Source organism: Anabrus simplex, chromosome 1 (genome assembly GCF_040414725.1).
Source record: "Anabrus simplex isolate iqAnaSimp1 chromosome 1, ASM4041472v1, whole genome shotgun sequence".
In the NCBI taxonomy this organism is placed as follows: domain Eukaryota; kingdom Metazoa; phylum Arthropoda; class Insecta; order Orthoptera; family Tettigoniidae; genus Anabrus; species Anabrus simplex.
Genome location: NC_090265.1, coordinates 141,884,483 through 141,901,326, shown reverse-complemented (window position 1 = coordinate 141,901,326; position 16,844 = coordinate 141,884,483). Strand labels below are relative to the sequence as shown.

At 37.7% G+C, this 16,844-nt stretch overlaps 1 protein-coding gene across 6 annotated transcripts in view; it reads left to right on the top strand.

The window, feature by feature from the left end:
• The window catches only part of LOC136884987 (klaroid protein), a 184,206-nt gene that overhangs the window by 135,081 nt on the left and 32,281 nt on the right, over window positions 1-16,844 (top strand). For 4 of the 6 annotated variants that reach the window (XM_068230419.1, XM_068230418.1, XM_068230426.1 and 1 more), the window contains 2 exons: window positions 4,045-4,137; window positions 4,252-4,504. In XM_068230419.1, coding sequence (XP_068086520.1) covers window positions 4,045-4,137; window positions 4,252-4,395 — 237 coding nt within the window. In that variant the 3' untranslated portion in view covers window positions 4,396-4,504. Of the gene's footprint in view, window positions 1-4,044; window positions 4,138-4,251; window positions 4,505-16,844 lie in introns of those variants that run through there. The other 2 variants (XR_011019001.1, XM_068230421.1) reach the window with 1 other exon arrangement.

Below are 16,844 nucleotides of genomic sequence, written 5' to 3'. Positions count from 1 at the left end.
CTGGAAAGGTTTCAGTTTCATGTCCTTCATTTGATTGTGGAATTCCCAATTTCTCAGCGCGTTTTCTTATTGATTTTGTTTGGTGATGTAGCCACAGGCTGAGTGATGACAATACACATTTCCTGTCAAGTTGGTCTCCCATTTCATTGCATGTCTTTAACATTTCCTGTTCTGAAAGTGGGTTTTTTTTTTTTTTTTTTTTTTTTTTTTTTCCACTTCAAAAGTTACCTCACGTCTGTGGTGTCTTGCAAAAACAAGTCCTAAATATGACAATGATGTCATTTAGGTGATTTTTTTCATTATGTGGCCACTCGTGAACCCTTACTGCAGGAACAATTTTTTCTGTAACACTAAAATCGCTTGTATCTGCCATTCCAAATTATTCTTTGACTACGATTTACTATTTGCATTATCATCAGAGCCCATGAGATGTCTTCTCTAACCATAACTCAAATCAGAGTATTATCAACACAATTTTCACACAAAAGTTTTATTTTGAAGAAAAATAGTACTGGGATGTTTTGCCCACTCTGTTGTTGTTTTTTGTTGTTGTTATTGTGTATAAGGCCTATATGGTCACTGGGTGAGTTTTATTTTGTGTAGCATGTCTGGTATATTACAGTGACAACAAGTCTACCACCACCACCACCACCATGTTCTGTTATCCTGATGCAGACAGCTTGGGACAAATATAGCTGGTTTTACTCTCTCTCATCACCATCGTTCATCATCCGTTCCAGTCCAGGACCTCTTGTCATGTACTGTTCTTAAGCAAGTTCATCCATTATAAGTAAATAAATAAATATAAACATATATATTTCCTAACTAATCATATTCCATATGATTTCATTTCTGACTTCCACTCTGTTTGTAATCTGCATCTTGCTTTTCAGAAATTCTATCTGTCTCTTGTATTTATTGATTCATTCCCTAACTACTAGAGTTCCTGATACTCATCTCACTGAAGTGAAGTGGTATGTTCCGAGCTGTCAGTGGAGAGATGGCGTGGGAGGAAATTAGGAGACGAATAAGTTTGGATGGTGTCTTTAAAAGTAGGAAAGATCGCAATATGAAGATAAAGTTGGAATTCAAGAGGACAAATTGGGGCAAATATTTGTTTATAGTAAGGGGAGTTAGGGATTGGAATAACTTACCAAGGGAGATGTTCAATAAATTTCCAATTTCTTTGCAATAATTTAAGAAAAGGCTAGGAAAATAACAGATAGGGAATCTGCCACCTGGGCGACTGCCCTAAATGCAGATCAGTAGTGATTGATTGATAGATTAACATTTACATTGATTTCCCTGGACATCTCGAAGTCTAAGACTATGTGCTGACACCAGATTTCACCCCCTGCCTACCTCATTATCAGTACCACTCTCCCAGATGTGCAAGTCACTCATGAGTGTATACTAGAAAGCCCTGAACAAGGCTTCTCTGGAAGCCACAGACATCAATAAAGAAAGCTCTCTCTACCAGCAAAAAAATGTTTCAGAGACTGTCCTATTTATGGTACTTTCATTTTATACTGATCAGTTGAATTAGGTGGGTAGCAGAAAGGAGCAAATTGCACTTATTTGTGAAGAGAAAGCCAATCTATTTGTAGGTGGAAGTGTGTGAAGATACGGAGATTGTCCTTGTCCTTTTGTGTTTTCTTTCTACTTCTCCACCGAGCTCGATAGCCGCAGTCGCTTAAGTGCGACCAGTATCCAGTAATCGGGAGATAGTGGGTTCAAACCCCATGGTCGGCAGCCCTGAAGATGGGTTTCCATGGTTTCCCAGTTTCACACCAGGCAAATGCTGGGGCTGTACCTTATTTAAGGCCACGGATACTTCCTTCCCATTCCTAAGCCTTTCCTATCCCATCGTCGCCATAAGACCTATCTGTGTCGGTGCAATGTAAAGCAAATAGCAAAACAAAACAAAAAATTCTACTTCTCCCTATTCCCACACTGACTTGTCATTGTGTTATTCTTGTTACGTGTTCCTTTCATAGTTCCTGTCTTTCTATATATGAATTAGAGATAGTTGTTGTTTTGGCCAAGTGTGCTGTGGTTGACCTGACAAATGTATCAGTACAGCATAGCCATGCCAAAGGAAGTAAGTATTCGGATACAGGCATTATTTCCAACCACATAAATTTTCAATTATCTTTTGGATTTTTCATAATTCTTTACTATTGTATTTCTTTTTCTTCTAGAACCCCCCTTTTAACTTCAGTGGAATCTTTTAACTTCTTTATTACAACGTATGAAGTCATCAATTTAACCAAGCCCAAGAATTCAACTTTAAGAAACAATAATCTTTGAGAGAAGTTTCCCTCTGGATTCAAACTCAGTTTTATTCAACAACAAGAATGTTAAATTACAGCTTGCTAGCCATGTGTTAAGACTATTATTTTAATATTTAAACTCAACAGTTGTAAAAAGTAGCTACTGTTATTTTGGAACAAATCCAAAATATTGTAATTTTAAGGGCAGAATAACTTCTTATGTAATCTGTCACATACATATCAGTGCCTCATAAAAAAAATTTTTGAAGACTATCAATGGCGTCACATGCTTAAAATCTTTGGGTGTTCACACAGAGCTCACAGTAGATTTTAAAAAAGATCCAATGTAGAGGCCTAAGTTGCTCCTCAGTCGATCAATGCATTAACAGGAGCTCAGTTAGCCTAATAATATGTTGTCTCTTTGGTTCATTAAGCAATATTATGTTACACGTGAGACTGTCAACTGTGCCATGCGGTTCGTCAGTTAACCACTCCGGGGTAACAGCTCTGTGCATTAATCACTACCACGAACTATGTTATATGTGCTGCCATCTTTGGGATTTGAAAAGAACTTTTAGAGAAGGTATTGGAAGCGGGCCATGGTCCATAACCCACTGAATGCTCAATATGAAGCAGCCATCGGATGCATATCCAGCGGACAGTGCCGTGATTACACAGTAAACTGTGATCATATTCGCCATACCCACAGCATTGCCCCTTCAAGCTCTAGCTACACAATACGCCGAAGTTTGTAGTTCAAAACGGGGTTGTGATTGGCTGGCATGGTGCGATTCAAATGGAAACAGAAAGTGAATCGGCTCTTACAACTTCATAAATACGTTCTCAGCGTACAGAAATCTTGTTCTCATCATACAATATTGTGTAAATTTCAAGAGTTTTGGTGTTACCAAGGTGTTCATGTGCTCGTGTGATCCCTTGCTAATAATCAAGGTTTTATAAACACTTAAGACACACTTGTGAAAAAAATACCTCAATGGTGTGAATCTTCTTTAATTGAACACATGTTACTTTAAATTTCATATGTCTCCACAGTGGCCCATTTGACTATAGTCTTCAAGATTAGCTTATTACCAATGACTAAGATATGCTATATAAAAAAATATATTTTAGAGTTGTTTTTTAAAATGTATCTGTATTTGTGGCTTTTGTTATTGTTATGGTTGAGAATATCTCTTAAAGAGATGAAACATGTCCCATTAACTTTGTTATTCTGAATGGAATAAATAATTACAGTATTGTAAAGAGTGAATTTCCTCAAAGAACCCGAATACTTGTATTAGGTTGACAATACAGTCGTTAACACCTTCGTGATCTGAGACACTGTTATACTATTTTATGGCCATGGAGAGGATGATGATTGTCCACCTTGAGTTTCACAGATTCAGCTGCTACTTGCCATCTGAAGGAATGTGGAGCTATGCCGCAATTTTCGTAAAGCTTTTCGAGACTTGCTGGTTTGAGGCAGCCAGAAACTGCATGCACATATTGTTCAAAGCAGTATCCACTTTCTGGGAATGAATGAAGTTGAGCCACATGCTACAGAAGTTGCCTTCCTTCCCAATTAATGTTTGTGATTTGCAGCACGGTTACATGGATGGAAATGCATAACCTGTGTTTTCTTAGGATTTGGCTTAAGGTAGTTGTTTCTGTCCTGTCCTTGCCTTTTAGGTACATTTCCATTTTATTCTTATCTTTATTTTCCCATATCTTACATGTACCATTGTCTTACTGATGTATCTCTCTCTTGTAGGGATTGAAAAATGAAAATGATAAGGATCCAGAAGAGCTTGGGAGGTACACTTACAGAGACAATGCTACAAGTCTTCAAAGTTTTCATGTTCAGGTAAGAGAAACCCTTTATTATCTTTGTAAAATAGTTATCCTATTTCTATTTATAAAGTGATCAAACTCTGCATGGGTAAAGTAAATGCATATGGGGTAATGTTTCAACTTACAGGTTAGTGTGAAAAGAGGGAGCAACAGCAAGAGGAGCAGAGGACAATCTCCACATCTTCATACACCACTGCCTTCTTTTTTCCTGTCTTTATCCAGCTTTATTCTTATCCTACAATTCCCACATCAAGACCTGAAGATCTGTTAAATCAGCCTTTCGTTAAATGTTGATGCCTGCCCTTGCAATCCAGAAACAAGCTTGTTGAGGGCTGTAAAGTAATGGATGTAGAAGAATTGAGATGGTGGCATTGTATGAAGATCTGGACATCGTCCTTTTCTTTTCATTTTTTCATGTTTGATCTTGTATCCTCTTTTTGTTGCTTAATATTCCTACACTCAGGATTGGTACATTAAGAGGTTGCCCACAACCAGTGTTGCCAGGTCTACAAATAAAAATTCAGTAGTTTGTACGTAAAAATTTTGGGAGTTTTAATAAAAATTTCGGTAGTTTCTTGAGCACTGAAATGTTATAACTAAATTAAAGAATGCAATAGTAATTTGAAGTTATTATGAGAAAAATATACAATTTCACTCACCCATACTCTCTGGCCACTTCTTCTTCAGGCATAGAAATTGTGAGCCAATTTTGAAGTCGTAGCAGGATGCAGATTTTGTATTCTATATGCAGGTTGGTGATTTCCCTTCTAATGGTGCAGTCAAGCGTAAGTTTTGAGTTCAATAAGAGGGGAGAGATTACATCATTAGGGCCTAAAATGAATGCGGGGAAGTACCTAACGAGTGATGTTATCGATAAAATGTCACTCAGCGAGAAGAGTGTTGTAAACAAGATAAGGTTTACAAGAACACAACTTATTAATTTGCTTCACACAGAATTCTACAGTATGTACAAGAATAAAACATAAAATTGTCTTGAAGCAAAGTAGATGATTAATCTTGAGAGAGTTTCTGTTTCTATACACTATGTACACTCTGAATGTATTTACACTCACTGCTATCTTGAAAAGATAGTTCTTGGGAAAGATATAGTTCGTGATAGTTGAAAACTATAATTTGCACTAGCATAGATTAGCTAAGAGAGTTCCTTCTAACTTGAAGTGTCTGAGTTCATAAGCTTGTACTAAATGAAAGCTATGTTCACAATTAGAGAATCTAATGTGTGTGTCGGAGCTTGAGTGAGCTTGGGGATGTGTGGCATACAACATCGGGGCTCGACATGGATGAAGGAACGGGAAAGTGGAGTAGTGACCTGAGGTGAAACCTCATACTACCAGAATTCCGTCCACCTGGTCGAGACACATTTTTAAGAGGAGTAGCCTCCGTGTTCGACGTTCAGTGTATTCTGGAGCAGGACACTGGGGAGAATCATCCTGAGTGACAGACAGGGAGCTCCTTATATACTGCACACGACGTAACCGACACGCGCACTGAAGACTGCGCGTCGAGTCTCTAATGATCCACGCTTGCGTGCGTGCGGCTGGCTGGCACTGAGCGAAGAGAGCGGAGGACATACAACAAAGAGGAAAGAGTTTTTTGGCATAAATATATTATGTACCATTAATTATTATTATTCATTTTCCATAAATTTGGATTAGAAGAAATTTCGAGAGATTTTTTTGTTTTTTCGGGTTTTCTGTGTTTTCCAGAAAATCGGGAGATCTCCTGAAATTTCGAGAGACCTGGAAAAACTACCCACAAAAGGGATTTCTGCTTTTAGAAGGCTTTGTTTATGCTCAGGTTATGTTGCCGAGAGACCCATAATGCTGAGGGATCCAACCCGCCACCAATCTCACTAAGAGTCTGAACAGTAACATTTGAATAATGCTGACTTTGATAAAAAGATGACAAAAGACATACTAGACAAATTGGTTTCATGTATTTCAGAAATAGTTTATAGACTAATTAATGCCTGCTGCTCACGGTAAAATTTTCCTTCAAATTTATTGTACAATAATTTAATTTTATAACATTTCTGTTGCTCACGGTCAAATTCAAGCTTCATAAAATCTTTAATAAAACTTTTCATAAAATAGGATATGTTCTATTCCATAAAATTAATTTTGTGAAATGAACCAATTAGCGAAACTAACATGACGATGATGGTGGTGCTACAATGTGAGAAGATTGTGAAGCTCATTCGTAAACATCAACAAACACTTCTAAAATGGCAGGATGCGGGTGGGCTAAGGAAGCTGTTAGTGTTTGTGTGAGGTTAAAACACCAATGTATCACAACAGAAATGCAAGAAGGAGACAGGAAACTTGATCGCCAAATTTGTGTCAAAAGTTTGGCCGAACACAAGACAGGCTGATGTGAAGGCGAAGATAAATGGGCTTTGAACTCGATCCTTGGCAGCACATACATATCTCAGTTCAGAATCTAGTTCATAGATGGCCATCCTAATGCTTCCACGGATTTTATAAAATGATTTTATCGTGAAAAACACAACTTGTTTTTGTCATATTTTTTTATAAAATGAATTATACAACAAATTTGATGAAACATTTTACCGTGGGCAATGGGCATAATAGCATGAGTGTGTGACGTAGGTGCAGCAAATCAAGGCTTGTGGAAAGTACAAGGAATATATGAAACAAAAACATTGTACCAAGCGAGTGGCCATGTGGTTTGGCTCCTTTGACTGTCAACTTGCATTCAGAGATAGTGGGTTCGAACCCCATTGTCGGCAGCCCTGAAGATGGTTTTCCATGGTTTTCCATTTTCACAGCAGGCAAGGGCTGCACCATAATTAAGGCCATGGTCACTTCCTTCCCGCACCTAGCCCTTTGCTATCCCATCATCACCATAAGACACATCTGTGTTGGTGCGAGTTAAAGCAAATTGTAAAAAATAAATAAAGAAATCATTGTTTTTGAACCCTCAAACATCAGAAAATGTATACTTCATTGCAAATACCCTTTACCTCTTGAAACTAATTAGGAACTGGTTTCTTGACACCGGCTTCCAATTTTATGATGGTAAAGTTGTCTTGAAAGAACATGTGGAAGCTCTGGTTAAGAATGACAGCCATGAAATTGAAGCATGCCACAAAATACATTTCCGTCACTTAAACTGTAGGGGCACCAAAAAGATGAACATAAGAAAATCTGCAGGATTAATGTCACACAAGATAGCTATAGCTTTGTTGTTTCAACTTAGGAGATGATGCAACTGTAGCTGAAAGCATGAGTGAATTCATTCAAACTGTTATTAATTATACAATCTCATGAATTTTTATAGTCTGGCTATTTCTAAAATCCCTAGCAAAAATGTGTGTGGTCTTCAGTTAAAACAAGACAAAATTTTAAATATAATGTGTGGCCCTATTAACAGTATGTCCTGCAAGGGGAGAAAGTTAAGCAAGTGTTCCAGAAAGCTACTATTGTGATTGTTATGATTATCTCCTCCATGAAATATCTGATACCATCCCTGAAGTTCAGAATCGAGGAATGAAATAAATTTTAAGCCACCGACTGAGCCAAGATGTGCTCGAGAATTTGTCTTCCCAGATCTGTTCTTGAGGAGGATTATATGAGCACCTACTCTGCTGAATGCTCTTTATCCTGTTCGGATTGTTATTCTTGGAAATAATACCGGTAAAATAGAGAAACACCTAGAACACATAAACAGAAATCACAAATGCTACGGAATTGCAGAGTAATGCGTTGTGAGTTGGTTAAAAGATTCTTCTGTTAACCCTCAAGAGGGCACGTGACATTTTGACTCTCAAGGAGTTGTGCGTGGTCTTTCTGACCAGGAAAGAGTAAAGTTAAAACTGTGGATGTAATTTTATCAACATGATAATTTCCAGTTACATATCAAAGTAAGTACTGTTTGAGAATAAAGAAATGTACTTTATAGCTGAATGAATACATAGCAATCCAACGGAAATATATTTTATTACAGTGTCATGCCTTACAGTGATTACCGCAATAAAACATGGTAGTAACATAATAAATAGTAGAAAATAAGCACTTGCCCTCAGTGTATTTCACAATTCAAGCTGAAAATGCAGTGAAACATTACTTAATGTAAATATTGAACAGAAATGAAATTACTAGAACAAAAGAGGAATAATAAAAAATAATACAAACTTACTCAAACTTCGTTCGATGTGGGAACTTCAAAATGTACTGTAATAATGAAAAGTACAGTAATATTTATAACAACACATCACGAACTAACTGCCAATATAAAGTCATATTTATTTACTGGCATGTAAAAGATCTCCTACCAAGCTCTGTAGCTGCAGTCGCTTAATTGCAGCTAGTATCCAGTATTTGCGAGATAGTGGGTTCGAACCTCACTTTTGGCAGCCCTGAAGATGGTTTTCTGTGGTTTCCCATTTTCACACCAGGCAAATGCTGGGGCAGGACCTTAATTAAGTCCATGGCCACTTCCTTCCCACTCCTAGCCTGTGGAGAATGCATACCTGCCAATTTTTACGGTTTATCCATAAAATTTACGGAAATTGCAGCATTTTATGGTTTTACGGATGGACGGTGTAATTTTACGACTTTGCAGACAGAAATTTGAAACATTAACATTCGATAATCGCTCCACTTCCGTACAATTGATTGTTTGAGTGGGTCGAAGCACGCTCGGTCTTGGTCGAAGGCAAGTCCACGATACCGATATCTCGTTCTTTGATATAATTGGTATTTTGAACTGTGTGATGTTTGTGTCGTTTATTGGAATTGAATTTAAAGCCGGGATATCAGTTCTTCCATGTGAATCTTAGGTGTCAACAGGCTTTGCTCCGAAAATTCTTTGTTCCTCTCCGTTCGCTTGTTGTGATTTAACCTACATTCTTTGACGTACTTTGTTCACAAAGTTGGCGTTCCTCGAAAGTTTTGGTCTTTTAAGGTTATGACACATTTTAATGAAGTGTTCGAGTTTTTGTGTTATAACTTCATGCTTCGCAGTTTCCTGTATTCGTTGGACTAATTACATTTGTTCAGTGACTAGGTATACCACTATTAGCGAAGCCCATTAAATTATAAAGAAAATGAAGAAGAATTACATTTGTTCCACGTGTGTGTATGCTTTTTACCATGTGCATATTCTTTGTTCACAAGGTTGGCGTCATGTTCATTTAGTGGTTTAAGACTTTGTGTGCTTTGACATGTTTTAATGAAGTGCTTGACTGCCTTGAGTGTTTGTTATAATTTTATGTGACGTTAAGTGATCCAGGTTCATTTTGATATTCAGTACATATTGAGACATTTGTTCTCGGACATTTTCATACATTAAATTCCTATTGTAGATGATCATGACTAAATCCAATAAGAAACAGCACTTCCAGACATATAAAGAATCATATTCTGTTGATTTTCCGGGTATACTAAAATCAAGAAAGGGAGCAAAATTTGCCTTTTGCACGGTATGTGGGTGTGATATTAATATTGCACATAGTGGAAGAAACTATTTAAGTGATGATGAGTTAGTTACTGGCATTCAGACTTCGAACATAGTGAATCATCTCCAGGATACAGATAAATCCCTTTTCTTTTCATCAGTGAGAAACTACTTTTGTACTGCCTTTGACTACATCATCAACAAGTTTCCACAGATACAGTTTTCTCCCATCCATTTTTTCTTGGAAAAGTTTCCTGTCATGTTATGCAAGGAAGAGAATGAAACTACAGATGAGGTGATGAATGAGCTTCAGAGGCAGTTCACAGCTCTTCAGGTAGATGACACTTCGTCTGCAAATCAAGATGCTGCAAGTTATTCCAGTTGGGCAAAAATATCAAGAATTCATGGAGCAGATGGACTTCTTAAGTATAACCAAATTTCTAGAGTAATGCTTTCTGTTCTCACCATACCCCATAGCAATGCTGTATGTGAACGTGTTTTCAGTCTTGTGAAGAAAAATAGAACAGAGTTCAGATCATGCATGTCCAATGAATCTCTGGAGTCTATTTCTGTTTTGAAGACCAGGAGATCTGGTTCCTGTTATGACAAAACATTTTCTCAAGACCTTTTGCAGGAAGCTAAAAAGGTCACAACTATGACTTTAAAGTCGAACTAGCGTGTGATTTGCAGTGTGTATTATATTATTTCGTGCCTGTGTTACGTTAAACAAGTTTGATTGTGTAAAGCCTTTTTCAATTATTGCATATCTACTTAATTTATCAAGGAAGTCCTGTTATTTATGCTCCAAACTAAGCATGAATTATTGTATTTTGTAGCCCAGAAGTATTATTATTTTTGTCAAGCCCGGGGTATGTCGAAAATTGTTAGATTTTTTGTCGCGCATGAGTTTTGCTGATAGCCCTTTTCAAAAGTTGGCAGGTATGAAAATGCAAGTTATACCTTGTGCGAGTAATCGATTTCCAGCAGAAGAAAGACAGTGTTTTGTTCAATCACTTTACAAAAGAAAATATTTATAAAATCCTCCTATCAATACAAGTCAAGTCATCTGTTAAATGAAGCAAAGTCTACATCATCATTTTTTCGTACATCATTTTTAACTTGTTCTTCATCCACTCATATATTCCTTTTTTCTCATTACAGATGTTATACACGTTTTATTCGTAGTATTGACGGTCTCACTACACTCTTCAGCATAGTGTTTTTATTTAACAGTCAGCAAGATCTATTACACGAGAGGACTTTGTACCTCAATGTGTTTTTAACTCGCTAATCATGATCAATGTCACTTCACATCATTACGATTTTTAATTTGTTTGTATATTATGTAATCATTGTTTTCTACTGAAGATGGCCTTGAGATTAAGCTGAAACATGTAACAAAAAAAAAATAACAAAAAAATAGACTTTGCTTCATCTCACAGATGACTTGACTTGTATTGATAGGAGGATTTTATAAATATTTTCTTTTGTAAAGTGATAACCGTCAATACGGAATGAGATTCATAACTTGCAATGCTTTGTTCTATATCGTTATGTAGTTTCCTTGGTTGTAGTTTTGAAAATGGTGTTGAGTTGTATGAATAAAATTGTGATTGTGTTAAAGTAAAGGATTTGTTATTGTATAGAACACCTAGCCCTTTCCTATCCTATTGTCACCATAAGACCTATCTGTGTTGATGTGATGTAAAGCGGATTGTTAAAAAAACAAAAGTCTCCTCCAGAACTAAATTCCAGCACGTCGGCATCTCCAAAAAAATGAATTAGTGGGACATAAAGCCATTAACATTATTATAAAACCATTTATAAAAGGTAAAGATTTATTTAAAACATCTCACAATGGCTTCTGAAAAGGTTTGCACTCAAACTTGGACTCTTCCAGTTACTCAGCATCAGAATCTATTTCCCCTTCAGAGTTAGCATAGCTAACAAATATGGGTATATCCTTTACTGCACTTTGTTTTTTACTTGTGTTTTCTCTTCCAGTCACACATCCGGCTCCATGGCTAAATGGTTAGTGTGCTGGCCTTTGGTCACAGGGGTCCTGGATTCGATTCCCAGCAGGGTCGTGAATTTTAACCATCATTGGTTATTTTCGCTGGCACGGGGGCCGGGGGTATGTGTCGTCTTCATGATCATTTCATCCTCATCAGGACACGCAGGTCGCCTACAGGTGTCATATCGAAAGACCTGCGTCTGGCAAGCCGAACCTGTCCTTGGACACTCGCGGCACTAAAAGCCATACGCCATTTCATTTCCAGTCACAAATGTAACATCTTCCGGGCACACCTGTGTCTTTGAGAGGTAGGGTGGATACTTCCGGCGTTCTAGTCACCAGGAATGAGTTAGCTGGAAAATTTATAATATCCAATAACGGACCATTTATATTGGTATTATAAATTTACTCATTCGGGACAAATATTTCAGATTCCCTATGGGAATCAACATCTATATCATCGTTCTAGTCACTTTCCGCAGTTTACGTTTTTAGGGACCGGAGTGACCTTTCGTTCTGAAGACATGACTTCAAGTAATCTTCACACAGTTCTTTGCTAAGACACTAAGTCTTTCAATTTCAACTCCTGCCAATAGATTTTATGATTCACAGCCACACGTTTTCTGTTAGCCTTGACCACTAAAAAACTATTCAGCAGAGTAATGTTCAGGAGACTGAAAAACAGATAGTTGCCATTGATTGCATGTCCTAGCTGCTGAATAACTGGCTTTGCACTAATCAACAGTGTCTACTCCACCTTTAGTGGAGTTGTAAATGTGGTTATCTTGGGCTTATTTTTTCTTTCAATTGAATATTGTATCTACTTCATCACTGTGGTGTAAGGTAGACAGCAGCAAAACTAATTTATTTTTCTTTGGATAGTAAGAGACAAAAGTCTTCCCTTCACTGAATCTGAAAATGCTGGGATTAACTTCTCGAATTTTCGTCTGCAAGAAAATCGGAGGGATTTCCATTATGTTTCAATGAAAATCAGTCTATGATTCATCAAGAGATTAGAAGCAAGAGGTATAGATGTGTAGTAGTCAGTAGTTACATTCCTACTGGAACCACTGAAGACTGAACCCATCACTACAACACTGTGTGCAGAATTGTCTAATTAGTGCAGCCCAGCAAGTTGTTTTCCTACATATATCTCCAGTTTGACAGTGTAAAAAGTTTTTGCACAGCACAGATCATACATTTTTAGGCCATACTTAGCCGGGTTACTTTTATACACTTCCAAAAGCTACAGTGAGCCTTGAAAGGCTCTAATATTTCATCTATCATGCCATACTCTCTTGGATCGTAGGCACCAATACAGTTTTCCACAAAAGCTTTAAAAATAGCTCTTATAGGGGCAAATTTTTAGAGTTTCTTTTGATCCAGTCGAAAATTTGCGGCATCAAATCACAGAGCTGTGGCGAGGAACTTGAAAAGTTTTATATTCATGCATGTATGGAAATATTAGACTCCTGTGCTATCAGTAAACCAAATATACGAAAGATGCTTCTCAATCTAGGCTGAAATCCAGGAAAAGTTTCCTTGTGGAAATCTAAGCAGCGAGGCTGGATGAGGCCACGTGTACATCTTCCGACTGGCTACAATGAAGACTGGAGTGTTTGGAGGTCCCTTAACCGATTAAGAACTGGTATCAGCAGGGCTAAGTCCTCACTTAAGTTACAGGGCTTCACATCAGAGGACAGCAAGTGTAACTGCAGTGAAGAACAAACAGTGAACGATATGTACCAATGCCCTCTCTGTCCATTTTCATGCTCAGAGCAAGATTTAATGCTTGCTGATGCCAGTGCCCTGGGTGTGGCTCAGTTTTGGAAAAGCACCATCTAGATTTACAGTAAATTGGTCAATTTCCTTTGTTTGTTAATTTTTTTATAAAGAGTTGAATTATAATTTTATTTTAACTGTATATATGCTTCTGACATGAGTAAATAAATAAAGTACAACAAATATCTTTCAAATTGACATGAGTCACTTTCAGAAGTCCTGCCATATACAAAAGACCAATATATATATATATATTTTCATTTCCATCTTATTCGTGTTTAGTGCATCATGATCACAGGAGTAATTAGGCCGAACTTTACTGATTCTTTGGTTGGTAAAGCCTACAATTTTGTCTAGCATATCTTACATAAAAAGTAAGTTCCTAGTTTCTAAAAGATTAACTGCTCTAGCAGCCACTTCCTTTACAATAGGCATTTGGCTTCAAAACGATTGGTTTATGTTAGAGGAGGACCATGTATTTTCCAAAGAGTTCCACCATCCTTACCCGTTAAACAGGAGGTGGTAAATCACCGGATCCCATAGTCGCATCTTCGTCACCTGATTGTTCGGAATCAGACTTGTGGTCATCCATTTCCACGGTATCATTGCCCTCTTCCTCATCTGAAGCTAAAGTAGAATTGAATTCTAAATCAGACTTGTCACTATCCTCAAATCATCTAGTGCTTTATTGCCTTTACTTCCCTCTGACCAGTGTCTATAATCGTAGCATAACGGTTAGTGTTATTAGTACGGGGCGAGTTGGCCGTGCGCGTAGAGGCGCGCGGCTGTGAGCTTGCATCCGGGAGATAGTAGGTTCGAATCCCACTATCGGCAGCCCTGAAAATGGTTTTCCGTGGTTTCCCATTTTCACACCAGGCAAATGCTGGGGCTGTACCTTAATTAAGGCCACGGCCGCTTCCTTCCAACTCCTAGGCCTTTCCTATCCCATCGTCGCCATAAGACCTATCTGTGTCGGCGCGACGTAAAGCCCCTAGCAAAAAAAAAAAAAGTGTTATTAGCTGCCGTCCTCGGGGGCCCGGGTTCGATTCCCGGTACTGTCAGAAATTTAAGAATGGCAGGAGGGCTGGTATGTGGTAAAAATGGTACATGCAGCTCACTTCCAATGGGGGCGTGCCTGGAAAGAGCTGCACCACCTCGGGATAAGGACACGAGTTTGCAGTGTCTATAATAGATTGAGCCTCACCAGTTTCACTCCAGGATTCGTGTTGATGTTCTTCCGAATGTGATGAAAGCAAATTTTTTTTTTTCTACACTGTGAGAAGTATTTGAACTTTTTTCTCATCCCTTTGGCAGTCCATGGCTAGAAAGACACTATAAATAATCACTTAAAACTATTTCCAAGTAAAATAAACCATCACTAAAAATCACTTACCATACCGTGAGGAGATGTGCACGGTCTCAAGGACCAGCCAGACATTCTGAGGGTCAACTGTCTAAAAATAACTCTGCATTCCCTACAACATGTGCTTCAGAAAGGGTCTAATTCAAAGGTATTGAAGGGGACGGAACATACGCTTGCATGACCTTGAAGATAAGACTTCTTTGCCACGCCATCCTCTCGAGGGTTAAAAGCTATTTCGAAAAAGGCACACATGATATTGTTCTAACATTTGCCAGTGAAACACTCTGAAATAGTGGTTGAAGGTTTGAATTACATTGCAGTCGAATGGCTAAAAAACACAGTCCACTTATCCACACACACAGTAGGTCTTCAGAAAAGACATAGGAGGAACAGATCACAGTACATATTGTTCGGGGTTCTGGATTCGAAGTCTGTTGTAAGGTAGTCTTACCGAGCCCAAGTCTTCCTAATTTATGTAGTGATCTGGTAGCCACATTTATGACGAGGACATTTATGTTCGTATAAATTTTTATGAGGAAAAAAGTGGAAGCAAACGTGTCTACAGTATAGAGGAAAAATTTAAGACAAAGATGATGATGATGATGAAACTTGCCAATTAAGGTTAAATTCACATTATCATAATAGCACTGTTTGTTTGTTTGTTCATTTGCTGGTTTATTGGTAATATTTAAGATTCAGTTTTGTTTTACTCAGGATACCTTCAGTAGCATGACACAATTAGTTGTATTGTACATTATTGTGTTCATTATCCACTATGTTCAAAGGCAGTTTGAGCAGGTATAGGAGACACACAAGCTAATGATTTTTTGGTTAAAACATATCGCAATCCTTGAACTCCATTGGGAAGCTCTTCTGTGATCATAATCCGATGACTTGCAAGAAGCAGGTCAATCAATCAATCAATCAATCAATACTGATCAGCATTTACGACAGTCGCCCAGGTGGCAGTTTCCCCTATCTGTTGTTTTCCTAGCCTTATCTTAAATGATTTAATAGAAATTGGATATTTACTGAACATCTACCTTGGCAAGTTATTCCAATCCCTAACTCCCCTTCCTATAAACTAATATTTGCCCTCTTGAATTCCAACTTTTTCTTCATAATGTGATCTTTCCTAATTTTAAGACTCGACTTGAACTTATTCGTCTACTAATGTCATTCCATGCCATCTCTCCACTGACAGCTCAGAACATACCACTTACAAACCATTATTCTTATCATTATTCTGTATTGAAAACAACTATATCACTAAGTTTACTCACATAGAAATTACCCAAATACATTTGACTACACATTAGAGGAATAAATTGTATTGAATCGGTGGTATAATAAATTACACCTTGTGTAAACTTAGTGATACATACCACTCAGTCAAGCAGTTCGTCTTCTTTCTTCCAAGTCTTTTAAGCCCAAACTTGGCAAAATTTTTGTAACACTACTCTTTTGTCAAAAATCACTCAGAACAAATCAAGCTGCTTTTCTTTGGATTTTTTCCAGTTCTTGAATAAAGTAATCCTGGTGAGGGTCCCATACACTGGAACCATACTCTAGTTGGGGTCTTACCAGAGACTTATATGCCCTCTCCTTTACATCCTTACTACAGCCCCTAAACACCCTCATAACAATATAGAGATCTGTACCCTTTATTTACAGTCCCATTTATGTGATTACCCCAATGTAGATCTTTCCTTATATTAACACCTAGGTACTGACAGTGATCCCCATAAGGAACTTTTACTCCGTCAATGCAGTAATTAAAACTGGGAGGACTTTTCCTGTTTGTGAAACTCACAACCTGACTTTTATCCCCGTTTATCATCATACCATTGCCTGCTGTCCATCTCTCAACATTATCAAGATCATTTTGCAGTTGCTCACAATCTTGTAACTTATTTATTCCTCTATAAAGAATAACATCATCTGCAAAAAGCCTTATATCTGATTCCACTTCTTTACTCATATCATTTATATATATCATCACCACTGGTGGTCTGTCTCCCTATTGGCAGATCTTCGCATGAATTCTCCACTTTACAAAGCAAAAAATTAAATGTATCTTCCTAATTCAATACAAAACATAATTACATCATTAGATGGAGCA